Below are 13,465 nucleotides of genomic sequence, written 5' to 3'. Positions count from 1 at the left end.
AATCCCTCCCAGAATAGCCTGGAGACAAACCTGAGGCAAGGGTCAGATAGATATTGCCTTGCAGCTCTGGGACTGGGCTCTAAGAACAAGCTCCCAGGCTTCCACGTGGCTACCTATCCAGACCTCAGAATCCAGAGGTTCAAAATCAAAAACATAAGCTCACAGTCAAATCCAGCAGGTATTAAAAAATATTACAGAAGCAGCAGTTTTTATGACTTTTATGACCTAAAAACATCAAGACTTTCGTAACAATTTCAAAACTAGTTTCATTTACCTCTAAAGTCCCATGAACTAAAAGGCATTCGAATTAGTTTCTATTTTCCTGATTAAATATTTGATTTAAGCACTTACATTTTTAAGCCAATTAATTAGAGCTCTTTTATATGTTTATAAAAGATATAAAGTGATATATAGTGATATATCACATACGCCAGACATACAGACACACAGAAGCAGATCTTAGACATTTTAGAAGGAATTTTCATTTGCTTGCTTTTAAATACATGTTTCCCATTTAGATTATCAATCATTTAATTGTCTGTTTTACCGTCTTAAGCAAATGTTAGGTAGGCAACAATTTGCCTTTTAAAGAATGACTCCTTTTTGAAACACGGCTGAAAATTTATCTCTCAAAAAAACAGCAGAAAGAGTATAACATCATTTGCTCATTCCAAGGGAAAGAAATGTATGTCAAGTTCCAGTTAAAACAAGATGGCCAAGCAAAGTACCCTAAACAAAGGTAATATTTGTCATGTAAATTTAGAACAAAGGTAAGAGTTTCTAATGACTCAGTCCTCCCTCTCAGACATCGCCTATAAATGGAAATTTCTTTGACAGATAGAAATTTCTTTATAAAAGGATTTCAACTGGAAAGCCAGTTAAAAGCCAGAAAGGTGTGTTCTGGGAAAGTGGTGTTCTAACTTAGCTACTATTTCTTAACTAAAATTACTGAGTTGGATCCCACTAAAGAATAAAGTTGAGAGAACCAAAAAGGCATTTCTATTCTTGGAATCAGCAATGGACAGGATGTGAAAACGAAGCGAGTCTGTTTTACCTGAGGGCCTACCTTGGGTACACATTTTATCCAGGAGAGCTTCCTTTTTGCCTTAGGGGCTACATACTAACTAAGCCAACAGGATAGCATATTAAATTTTTCTTATTACTTAGTCACCTATGCCTTTTATTATTGGCTTTTTGTAAAGAAACTTTTAAGTGTTGTCACAAGCTTCTGCACATAAATAGCATCTCTGGATGAGACTAACGTGGGGGCCCTCGTTTTTAATTGCATATCTTACAGTTATGCATTTGTAATACTTCACTGTAATTTTAAATGTCCTTTACTAAGATTTAGCTATTTCTATAAGCACTTGCTCTTTCTAGTCCTAGTATTTATACTTGTATAGGTAGGCACAGCCAGAAGGTAGAATACTCAATCGGTTCTTCAGAAATTAATGATCTCATTTTTACCTTGAATCTTGGCTTTGGCTCTCATATCGACAGGATCATTCAGTAAAGATTTTTCCTTACCCAACAAAAAAAGAAGGAGGAAGAGGAGGAGGAAGGAGAGGGAGAAGAAGCAGCAAAAGGACAGAAGACAGATATCCCTGGGAATTCCTAAAAGCTGGAGTTTGCACCCCTGTATTGATTGCATTTACTGCCAGTTTCTGCCTGACCCAGTCAGACATCTGAGGCCTCCAGCTGGATCCAACCCAGTCAATTATCTGATCCAATCTGATCCTGGTCACGGTCCAGTTTGAGTTATGACTTCCAAACCCAGTTACGGTCAACAGTTTGCTCAAACAAACTCATAGAGCTCAAAACACGAATCTGTGGAGCCTTGGGATCCATAAGAGAACTTAACCCATGAGCCCCAGTTGCTGAGAGAGAGCAAGCAATGGGCACATCGGCTCAATGGTACCTTGCTTGTTCTCTCTGTGCTCCTGGGGGTCTCTGGGAGCTCTATCTGGAACCCATTACTGACATCATCTGCTAAAAGAAAAACCTCTGACAAATTAAATTTAACAGAGTTTAACTGAGCAAGGAACAATTTCAGAATAGGGCATTCCCTAGAGTCAGAACAGATACAGAGAAACTCCTGTGATACCACATGGCTGAAGAAGATTCATGGACAGAAAAAGGAAAGTTACATACAGAAAACAGAAGTGAGGTACAAAAACAGCTGAATTGGTTATAGGTCAGCATTTGCCTTATTTAAACATAGATTGAGCAGCTGGCCACCTCCGATGGGCCAAAAATCAATGATCAGCACAAGAGTAGGTTACAGGTCATTATGTACAGAAAAATCTTTAGGCCAAAATGAAAAAAAAAAATGTGTAAGAGGCATGTTACTGTAATTTCCTTACGGAGTCCTTGGTCTTGGGAACCAAAGGATGAATTCATGGACCATGAGTAGGAGAAAAGATACACAGCGGAGGGGGTCCTGCCAGAGATGACGTGACCCTTAGTCCAAGAGAGCTGGGCAGTCGCTACGGCACATATCTAAGTCCACCTCCCCAGCAAAAGGCTACAAATGGCAGGCAAATGCCCACAAAGGTGCTGCTGGCTGAGCCCCCAAATTTGTTACTGCACAACCAGGTTCACTGCGTGTTGTTCAGGAGGAAATCAATACATTCAGGCAGCTGTGGATACAGAGAAAAAGAATGAGGAGACGAGAGGAATTTCTCAAATCTGTCTCTCTTAGATAGAAATTGAAGGCCAGCATTTTTTAAAAAAATTTGGCAGGCAAAGATCTAGGGAGTTGGGTCTGCTTCTTGTCTGGGGATGAACTCATAAGGTCAGGAAGTAGAAATTGCTTCTTGCATTGAGTCAGTTCTAAGTCACAAGAGTTGGTTCTTTGGTATGGGCTACTAGTCTGGCTGGGTCAGCTGGTCTACCAGAATGCAGCATCTGGAAGGCGTCTCAAAGACCAGCCTTGCTATCACAAGGGTGATGTTATCTATGGTCTTTCTGACCATCACCTATGTGACTCTTGAGTAGTAAGCAATTATAGGAGATACGTGTGTGTGTGTGTATAAGCAATTTAGGATATACATATATATATATATATATATATACACACACACACACATATATATAATATTTTTTTTCTTTTTTTTTTTTCTAGAGTTCAATCCCTTACCACAGTTCCCACTTTATGGTCTTTTATTAATTACAAAAAAAGATGGTTTCAATGGGATTGTAAGTGAGTAGGTATTTTTCTCCTTTTTACTACATTTTAAATTTTTTCTACAGTAAATATATATTATTTCCAAAATCAGACAAAGAATAAACACTACAAAATTTTAAAATGAACATTGGAGACATAAATAATATACTTCACATATTTACCGTATCAATAATTAAAACAAGCAAAAATGCCCTCATTAGGATCACCTAGAAACTGCTGTTAGTGTACTCGGTTCCTTAAGACCTGAAAAATTGAGACTGTGGCTCTGAATTCATTTCAGCCTCCTCCTGGCACCTAATTAAAGGAATGAGACAGCTCTTATGGTCTTGGCTGCTTCCTTCTCACATAATGCCACAGCTAGAAGACAGTTCAAAGGGGCGGAGGAATCAATCACTTCAAAACTCATCACGAGTATTCAAAACAAACTATAGCCCTTGGGGCATCATGCTACTCAATTTCTTACTGATTTAACTAATGATATCTCAGTAGCCCCCTCATCCATGGGAAATATGTCCCAAGGTACCCAGTGGATGTCTTTACCCACATACCTAAGACAAAGTTTTGTTTATATATCAGACACAATAAAAGATTAACAACAATAACTGAAAATTCTAGTGATTAAATAGAACCATTATAATAATATGACAACATCACTACTCTTGCACTTGAAGGCCACTGTTAAGCCAAATAAGGATTCCTTGAACACAAGCACGGCAGGCAATACCATGACAGTCAATCTGATAACCCAGCCAGCTACTAAGGAAGCATCAGGAAGTCAGGAAGCAGTCAGGAAGCATCAACATAGTGGAAACACTGAACAAAGGGATTATTCACGTCCTGGGAGCAAGGGAGCAAGATGTCAAGAGGTAATTATATTTTTTTTGAAAGGTAATTATATTTTTTTAATTGTTGGGGATTCATTGAGGGTACAATAAACCAGATTACACTGATTGCATTTGTTAGGCAAAGTCCCTCTTGCAGTCGCGTCTTGCCCCCCAAAGGTGTAGCACACACCAAGGCCCCACCCCGTGAAGGGAAGGTAATTCTACTAGTAGGCAGCCTAATAACAAGTTCTAGCACGTTCACAGATACCAAGAGCTTAAATCATGCTATTCAGACAGTGGACAACTTAGGATTTATGAATTGTTTACTTCTGGAATTTTTCATTTAATATTTTTGGACTACATTTGAACATGGCTAACAGAAATGTAGAAAGCAAAACTAAAGATAAGCCTGCTGTTGACTACAACGCCCGTAATACCCTTCTCGATGGAAGGAGAGGATATGTCATTAGGTCAGATTTCATTGTCAGACATTCCTTTACTGAAGATAAAATTAATAGGCATGGTTTCTCTCCTCATTATAGATTAATAATTAGCTATTATGCAGTACCCAAGCCTCTCAAGGTATCAATTGCTGTTCATGGCTAAGGCTCAGAAAGGCCAAGCAAATTGCTCAAGGTTGCAAAGTTAATAAATGACAGAACCAGGAGAACCAGGATCAAGTGCTGATCTCAAGGACACCAAAGTCCAGACTCTTTCTAGGAGGAAACAAGCGTCCTATCATCTCACTCAGCCAAGCGAGGATGGCTGTAGATTCTTCATTAATTACCAGACTTAATTATTATCACAAACCTAAGAAGTTAATTGGCATATTACACATACTTTTCGGATGACAAAACAAAGGTACAGAAAGCTTAAATAACTTTGCCAATGTCATACAGCTCCTGATAGAGCCAGATTAGAATGAAAAGTTTAAAAGTATTACATTTTACTGGAAATCTATCGACACCATCAGGAGAGAGCACATCAACCATCACTTCATTAAGTGACAGCATCACTTCCAAGAGGGTCATACTCTACACTAGTATACATAATCATTTGATTGATACAACTAATTTCATAAAACATTTCTCTCTCAAATGAAGATTAACAGACTCTCAAGTTGCAAAAAAACGAGTATAATTTTTCACTCGAGTATTGATTGTACAGTACAAACCAAAGGCACAATAACTGTCCCCATTTGCAAGACAGGGGACAAAAGTACAAATATAACTAAATATTGAGAAGTTATAATCAAACCAACAAATAGATAAAATATGCTTTATCCTTCTCCTCCTGGAAAAATATACCTATATAACAATCTGGAATTTCAGATTCAAATTTAGATTTCTCAGACACCAGGAAGCTTGGTACTGGAACATGGGGACATAGGGAGAAACCATCCCATGTGCACATGTGGACCCCATAGTCCCAAATCCAAGTTCCTTTCACAGCCTTCCCCTCCCTCAAAGAGCTGGCCCCTTGGCCATCCCTTGGGCCTAGGATTGTACACGTCAGTGGGCAAGCTACTGTCAGGAAGGCTAGGAAAATGCCCCACACAGGCAGGTAGGCTGTGGAAGGGGGCCTGAGTCATTGGGCAGGTAATCCAGGATCTAGAATGGCCTCAATGACACTGCGCTCCACCTAGAGGGGATAAAACCAGAGGAAGAGTAGGGTGTGGCTCCTTCAGTGTAGGGCACAACTCAAAGACTCCTCTTGCCAGTGCTTAAAGATGATAATAATGAAAATATAAGCTTTCAGCGGAGACAATTGCTTATAGTAAATATCTTAAATACATCCCATTTCCTGATTCTTCCCTGACCAAGACCTGTCCATCCATCATGTATGTGTACAATTCACTCACTCCTCTTACAAAGAAGTCTTGTCCAACTACTTGAGCCTGCAGAGAAAACACCTTTCCCTAAATAATCAAAGCATTTATACTGTACTTTTCAAATGTATTTCTTAATTGCATATATTTTGTGGGGGTTTTTATCCTGTCAACTAGGTTTATTTTGTTTTCCTAAAGCAGTTGTTCTTAACCAAGGGCAATTTGTGCACCCCATCAGTATTTCTGCTAAGTCAAGAGACATATTTGACTGTTTTATTTAGTGAGCGAGGCCAGGGAAGCTGCTGAACATCCTATAACGCACAAGACGGCACTCCACAATAAAGAGCACCCAGCCCAAAGTGTCAGTAGTGTTGAGACTAAGAAATTCTGCTCTAGAGTAAGAGCTCCTTGAGAACAGAAAGGATGCCATATTCCTTGGATCCCCAACTGCCAAGCAGGGTATTGGATACACAATAAGTCTTTATTAAATATTTGTTGATTGACTGATTGGCTATATGGTTCCAAGCCTTTCTAAAACTTTCATTCATATAATAACAAAACAAAAATTAGTGGCTAGGACCATACTAGGCTCTGGGAATGAAAATATCCAAGAGAAACAGTCCCTGTAATCAAGGCGCTTAAAATTTAGCAGAGAAGGCAAACAAATATACTAGCATGTTTAAGACAGCATGATTGATGCTCTTATCACTTGCAGATATTTGTATATTAATCTATTTATTTTTTGTTTCCCCTCATTAACCTATAAGTTTCAAGAGAGCAAGAATTTTGTTAAGTTCACTGTCATAATAGCAGCATTTTCCATGTTAATAGTAGTAAGCATATAATAGTAGATATTTTGAATAACTGAAAGAAATATAATAACGTGCATTCAGTATTTTTTAAAAAGGCAGAGTGGAGATGCTTCTAACAGAGAGGGAGGAAGGAGTAAGGGAAGCTTACTTGAGGGGAGTTAACATGGACTGAGCATTAATTATATGGCCCAAACAGTTCTAAGCATTTTCAACATATTATCCCCACAACAGTTCTACAAGCCACATTTTACAAATTACAGCAAGTAATACAATCAGGTTTTGAGTACAGCTGACTTCAGAACCTTTGCTCTTAACCACCATAAAGCACTGTAAAGAAATGAGCAGGAACTAGCCGGGAAAAGGGTAGGAAGATGGGGCCTTGAAATAATCTTTCCAGGCAGAGAGAATGGTTCAAGTAAAACCAACACAGCCTGGCCTATTTCAGGAACCATAATGACTGCAATATTACTAAAGTATAAAAAGAAAAACTGATGCTAGTTGACACTGGAGAACTACTCAAGCCCATGTCACAAGAGAATATATGCGGCAAGGCTTCATTTGTCCAAGATTATCAGGCAACAAGCATGAATTTTAGAATTAAACAGCTCCAGGATGGAAATCCGAATCCAATTGTTTTGTTCATAGATCTCTCGGAACTTCTCTATCCCCAGCTGTAAAACAAAAAACATTCACAAACCTCCTTTATGGAGTTACTTTGAGGACAAAAGATAAGATAACATGTGGGAGCTCTAAGAACTATAATTGGTACATTTTATGTGACCAATAAATGTTAATGATTCATTTTTCTATTATGATTATCGCTGATGAGGTTTGTCCACATTTATAAATTTACAACATAATTGTACTTTCTTTTCTTAAGCACTAAATCTTATTAAACCATCTCTTTCCTACACTACTTCTCTAAAAGTAAATTCCACAAATCCCCAACTTAAAACTTCTATCTCCTCTGGACAGAGGGCTACACCTATTTCTCATACCCTCTCCTCCCAGTGCCCTTCTGCTGCACCACAACAGCCACAGAAACACCTGAAGCTTTTAACATCCTAGAATTCAAAAATAGGAAAAGAAAAGAAGCTACAGAATCTAAAACTGAGTGGTAGATTGCTCATAATTTGGAAAATAAAAGAAAAATATGAACGCTTAGAGTAATGGGTACCAACCAGCAAGTTAAAAGACTTTTCAAAACAACTGCTTTATTATCTTCTACTTTTCCAACCCCAAATCCACTGGTAAAAGTGATGTACCATCCCTACTGATAGCTACCACACAGCCAGTATCCTTGGATATTTAAATTTTGTCCACTTCTTATGAGCCACACCTTAAATACATGCAAAGATTATAACCTGGTTTCCACTTATCGTCCAATCTTTCACAGGCAAATTAATAACTTTCCACACTGGAAAATACCCCAAGTACTTCCAAACCTCTCTCCCTTGGACTTTGCAGTTCTCTCAGCCTGGAACATCTTATCATCCTTTAAGACTTCATAGAAACGCCATCTCCTCCCTGATACCTTCTGATTTCCCTCCTTTCGGTAAAATTAAGTGTCACCTTCTGTGAACTTTTTCAGGACTTTGCTTGTGTTTCTATGGTTACAATGACTAGGTATTAAATAGAAATATGTGGCACGCATCCCTCTGCGTGCTCTCCGGGTGCTGTTATATAATCTTCACTATAAACTTGTAAGACACGATTACAAACCCTATTTACAAACAGGAAAGCTGAAGCCCTGAGAGTTGCATTTACCAATGATCACACAGGCAAAATTCCAACCATGTTCCAGCAGCTCCCAAATCCACAAGTTTTTCCCGCTGCCATTCCGCCTCTCTTTGATGGGCCTTTTTCTAATTAATTAGTTAACTGTCTGCATATCTGTCTCTTCCATGGGATTATAGCAAGTCCCTTCAGGCCAGGGACCAGGGCATGTTCTTTATAATTGTAAACAACAATACACATATATCTATTTATGTGTTCTTCTTTATAATTGTAAATAATAATACACGTTATTCTATTTATACAAGGTGCTGATAAAAATTAAACGAGATGATATATGCTAGCATAGCGTCAGGCAGCTAATAAGCACCTAAAACTGGTTAAACTTATTGTTGTTATTCTTGTTACTACATCAGGTGCCAAGAATTTAAAAAAAAAAAATTCTGAGGTGAGTTTCGTGTTTGAGGAGCAAATGAAAATGGGTCTGGTAAGAGAGACACACTACTTCGGTTTGGCATTGCCCACAATGCTACCCAATCAGAAGTAGTAACAGTTAAGAAAGCATCAGCTCGGCGTCTGTGGCTCAAGCGGCTAAGGCGCCAGCCACATACACCTGAGCTGGCGGGTTCGAATCCAGCCTGGCCCCCCAAACAACGACGGCTGCAACCAAAAAATAGCCGGGCCTTGTGGCAAGTGCCTGTAGTCCCAGCTACTTGGGAGGCTGAGGCAGGAGAATCACTTGAGCCCAGGAGTTGGAGGTTGCTGTGAGCTGTGATGCCACAGCACTCTACCCAGGGCGACAGCTTGAGGCTCTGTCTCAAAAAAAAGAAAGAAAGAAAGAAAAAGTGTCCACGACAGGGTCGATTGGTTTCTTTACTTTTCTATTACCTATATACATTAGGAAAATCTTCCATTTAATTCAAAACTGTCACAGCTTTATGACTTGCTTGCTGCCATCTCCTATGCAATTTGCCAAGGTTCCCCTCTGAGAAGGCAGCACAGGACAAGGCCTGCGCTAAAGGAAGAAAATCACAGAGGTGAATAAAAGCACAGAGGGCAAAATAAAATCTGAAATTCTGATGCTTATAAACATAATGAAACACCCTTTTGTCTCCATAGCACTTAACAGTGCCGTAAATCTTCGTACTGATTCATTGGTTTGTTCTTACAGTCATCCACTAGGAGGAGGTAAGCTCTCTTACAGGAAGCAATCAGCCCACCCTACTCAGGGCTATCTCCCAGGCCCTAACACACAGCTGTGCACAGGGGTCACTCCTTAACATACTGTCAGTTGACGGATTGCCAATATTTGTATGCATGTGTATACATATATATTTATACATATATCTGAGATCAGTCCATGGTTTGTAAATAAATGTGCACATAGCTCCACATGTAAGTACACTTTGTACATTTGTATACCTATCTTTGTATTTGTGCAGATGTTTCAGACTGGAGAAACACAGATGTTTCCTGGCCAAAGTTGTGCCTGCTTAACATAATAAAGATTCTTGGCTGACTTGTCTAATATTTATCATATATGCACTACTGCCCATATCCTAACGATCTACTAACAGTTCAGATGTTAAAAAGCAATGGATCTTATTAAATGCACAGAGTAAAACCAATTCTTAACATAAACCACAAAACTTTTCCTACCTTTCATAACTCTTTGCCCCTGTTTATTAGCTTAAGTGTATGTGGGTAGGAAGGGGAGTAGGGACCAATAATGTTTCCCTGTAAATTAAGCAGGTAGAACATTCCAAATTCTTGGGGGCAGGTCAGATGTTTTTATTAGAGTTGTAACATATATGGGAAATTATAACCAATTATAAAACAACAATCTTCCGGGTACATAATGTACCAGACTTTTGGCAAGGTAAATGTTATTATCCCCATTTCATAAATAAGGAAGCTAAGACTCAAAGAGCTATAGTATCACTCCAAAGACACTCTGCTGTTTATCTATTCATGGCACGATCCATGACAGAAGCAGAATTCTCCTCTGAAGCTCAAACTCTTTTCAAAAAGTAACGATGCCTCTAAAACGATGTCATAGACCCTAACTTTCAGAGTTGTGTGTCTGGGTAGTTTTTATAGTGTGTGGGTTTTAATAAGTAATTCTCTGCACATAGGAACCAGAATAAATGGCAGCCAAAAACACTGGCAATTACTCCAGGCTCCAGACAGCAAGGAGCAAATGTGTCTCAGAAACTATCAGCCTGTGTTTCTCAGCATATGAAGCATTTTCCACTTGATGTGTCCTCTAAAAAGAAATCTATTCTCTAGCAGGGCTTGATTATTCTCCCTCTTATATTAAAAAAATGGACTCTTTCATCGCAAACCAATGGAAAGTTCTTAACTCATTTTCTTATATTACTTGAAATGAAAGTGCCTTCTGTCTTTAGAGAAAAGAATTGTTGGATGCTATGCTTTGCCTTTTGCTTGCTTTTGAGTCCAACAATCAATACTGGAAAGGAAAGAGAAAATTAACCCTTATACACTTTTAGGAGGAGTGGGGTTATTTTTAAATGTAATGACAGCAGAGTTCTAAAAAGAGAGAAGGAAAGCATTCTCTTCCAGGGAGAATTTCTGCTACTTTCATCTCAAAGAATTAGCTGGATTAACTTTTTGACCTTCTTTCCAAGAGCAGGCCTGAGAAGGGGAGGGAAACATATGTTTTAAAAGTTTTTAAAAATATACACACACTTTGAACATCTGTAAATAACTACAGTAAGAAATATTCAAGTTGGAACCCACCTGTCCTTGCTCTGATTGGAAAGATCTGCAGAGCAGAGGAAAGCATTGCCCACCCAGACCACTACAATCACAGGAAGAGCCAGCTGCAGCATCTTCTGTCCCGGGGACAGGAGGTGACAGGGGCATCTCACAGTGGTGGAAACACTGCTTATGTCCTCAACATGCCTGGTGAGACAGAGAGGAAGGAAGCGGCTCTGCCTTCCCTCCAGTCTAACTACACAAACCCTGCTGCCAGGAACTTATTTTTAGACAATCTAAAATTCCCAGAAGGGAAGAGAAACTACAACGTGGGAGGAGTGGTCTTCCGAGGTCTGATCTCCAACCTGGCTTTTGTTTTTTGTTTGTTGTCTGATTTCAAATCCTTATGTAAATAACAACTCCTATCTTCCAGAGGCATCGCAGCCTATGCCAAGAAGAGCTGGGAGCTTCTCTGGAGCTTTAAGGGATGAAAATTCCAGCACCCACGCATCAAAGGTAATGACCTTGGGCACCTAACTCATCCTTCTAAAGAATCGGTTCGTGGTGGGTAAACTTATATTAGGAAGATATTAGGAAGCTGTGGATATTTCAACATGAAATTGCATAGTGTGGGCTCTTCGAAGGACGCCAGCAAGAGCTCTGTATTTGAGGTGGGCACACGGCACAAAGCTGCAGGATCTGCTCCTGTTTCTCAATGCCCAAGACTTGCCCATCACCCCCACACTGGTGATTTATGTGACCAACTGCTTGCCTAACCCAGGGGAGACGCCTCTTGCCTGCTTCTGCTTGTCTATAGCTTCAGATGTCTGCAGAGAACAACAAATTAAGTGCAAGACACTAAGTTATCCTGGGTTCTCCATCCCACTGATGATACCGGCAAATTGTTAAACTCAGGATTGGGAAGAAAAGCGTACCATCTTTTCATGCGCCAAGCAGGTGTCTGCACATCTCCTGGGGTAAAGGGTGGGGACGGGACCCTGACTAAAGTCCCCAGATTGCGAATGACATAAAAGGGGAGCTAGGAAAAGAAAGACTAGGTGAAAGGAATGCCTCTGAGGGAAGGTGCCAGGCGGTCCTGGCCGGTGACCCCGTCCTCTGCGCACCGGGAAGAAAGGTCGCTAGAGGGGAGGAGCCGGGAGGGCAGAGTACCTGAAGGCTGCGGCTGCCGTCCGGTTCCTCCTCCACGCGGTGCCCTGTTGCAACACCGCCTGCACGATCTCCTTCTCGTTGGGCAGCCGGTAGACGGGGAAAATGTAGAGCCAACAGAGGACCACGACGCAAAGGGCACTGGCGCCCACAGGCAGGCGGGTCCGCGGGAACTTCCACGCCAGTACAGCCATGGCCCCCCTGGACGTGTGTCGCCGGGCCCGCCCGCAGGGGCTCATTGCAGCCCCTGCGTCCCGAGAGCCGGGCCTCAGCACAAAGCGTAGCCAAGTGGCAGCGGCGGGTCCCTCCACCGCCAGCCCCCCATGCACAAGACACCTTTGGCTTTTCTTGCTCGCACAAGCACGCACGCTTCTTCGGCCGCCACGGCCCCAAAAGTCAGTGCAATGATGTTTTAAAATACAACTTTTTCATGGATTTCCTTCTAGGGGAAGCGGTCAGGGAGCAAGTCACGACCTATGGCCATGGTCGCTTCCCCTGGTTGCAGAGACGGGCGCCGGGGTCTCCCAAGGAGCAGAGAGAGGTCGCGGCGAGTCGCTCCCGCCGTTTCTGCAACATCACGGTCGCCCTCGGCGATGGTCCGGGAAAAGGTTGGGCTTCCTCCCGGACATTTGGACCGTGGCGTCCCCTTCCCAGCGATGCTCCTAGGCTCTTCACCTCCTCCCGCGCTGCTGCGCCGCCAGGCACCCCCCCCTCCTCCCCAGGCGCGCTCTCCGCACCGCACCAAGTCCTTGGAAATTTCCACGGCGGCCCAAGACCGCTACCCTGCCCCGTACTCCTCCGCCTCGCCCGCCAGGACCCTCACTCCCCACCCCTCCCGGAGAAGAAAAGAACTGGCTCCCATCAGTTAATTCAGCGGCGCGCCGCAGCCTTCCGCTGCGCCCGGGACTTCGCAGACACGCGCCCGGGGATTGGTGGAAATCAAGGTCTCCCCTCCCTCCCCAACCCGCAAAATTGCCTCCTTCGACCCGTTCGGAGCCGCGACGCTCACCCAGAGCGCACTCCCCTCTCTCCTGCCCTTGTTCTTCGCAAATAAAGGCAGACAATAAAGAGCAACAGCCCCCCTCCTCTAAAACACAAATATATAAATCTCAGAGTGCGCCAGAGACTGGAGATATTCCAACGCGCGGCTGTTGTGCCCGGACTGTCACCCTGCCCCTGTCACCCGTATCTTTTC

At 41.8% G+C, this 13,465-nt stretch overlaps 1 protein-coding gene across 1 annotated transcript in view; it reads right to left on the bottom strand.

Annotated features, from left to right (window-relative positions):
• ST8SIA1 (ST8 alpha-N-acetyl-neuraminide alpha-2,8-sialyltransferase 1) overlaps positions 1-12,909 on the bottom strand; it is a 159,985-nt gene extending 147,076 nt beyond the window's left edge. Inside the window, exon 1 of the mRNA XM_053557786.1 lies at positions 12,274-12,909. Coding sequence (XP_053413761.1) covers positions 12,274-12,509 — 236 coding nt within the window. The 5' untranslated portion in view covers positions 12,510-12,909. The remainder of the gene's footprint in view (positions 1-12,273) is intronic.
• Between the last annotated feature and the right edge of the window lie 556 nt (positions 12,910-13,465).

This window comes from Nycticebus coucang, chromosome 12, assembly GCF_027406575.1.
Source record: "Nycticebus coucang isolate mNycCou1 chromosome 12, mNycCou1.pri, whole genome shotgun sequence".
Taxonomy (NCBI): domain Eukaryota; kingdom Metazoa; phylum Chordata; class Mammalia; order Primates; family Lorisidae; genus Nycticebus; species Nycticebus coucang.
Note: the sequence above shows the minus strand (reverse complement) of the source record. Positions and strands in the feature narration are given on the sequence as shown.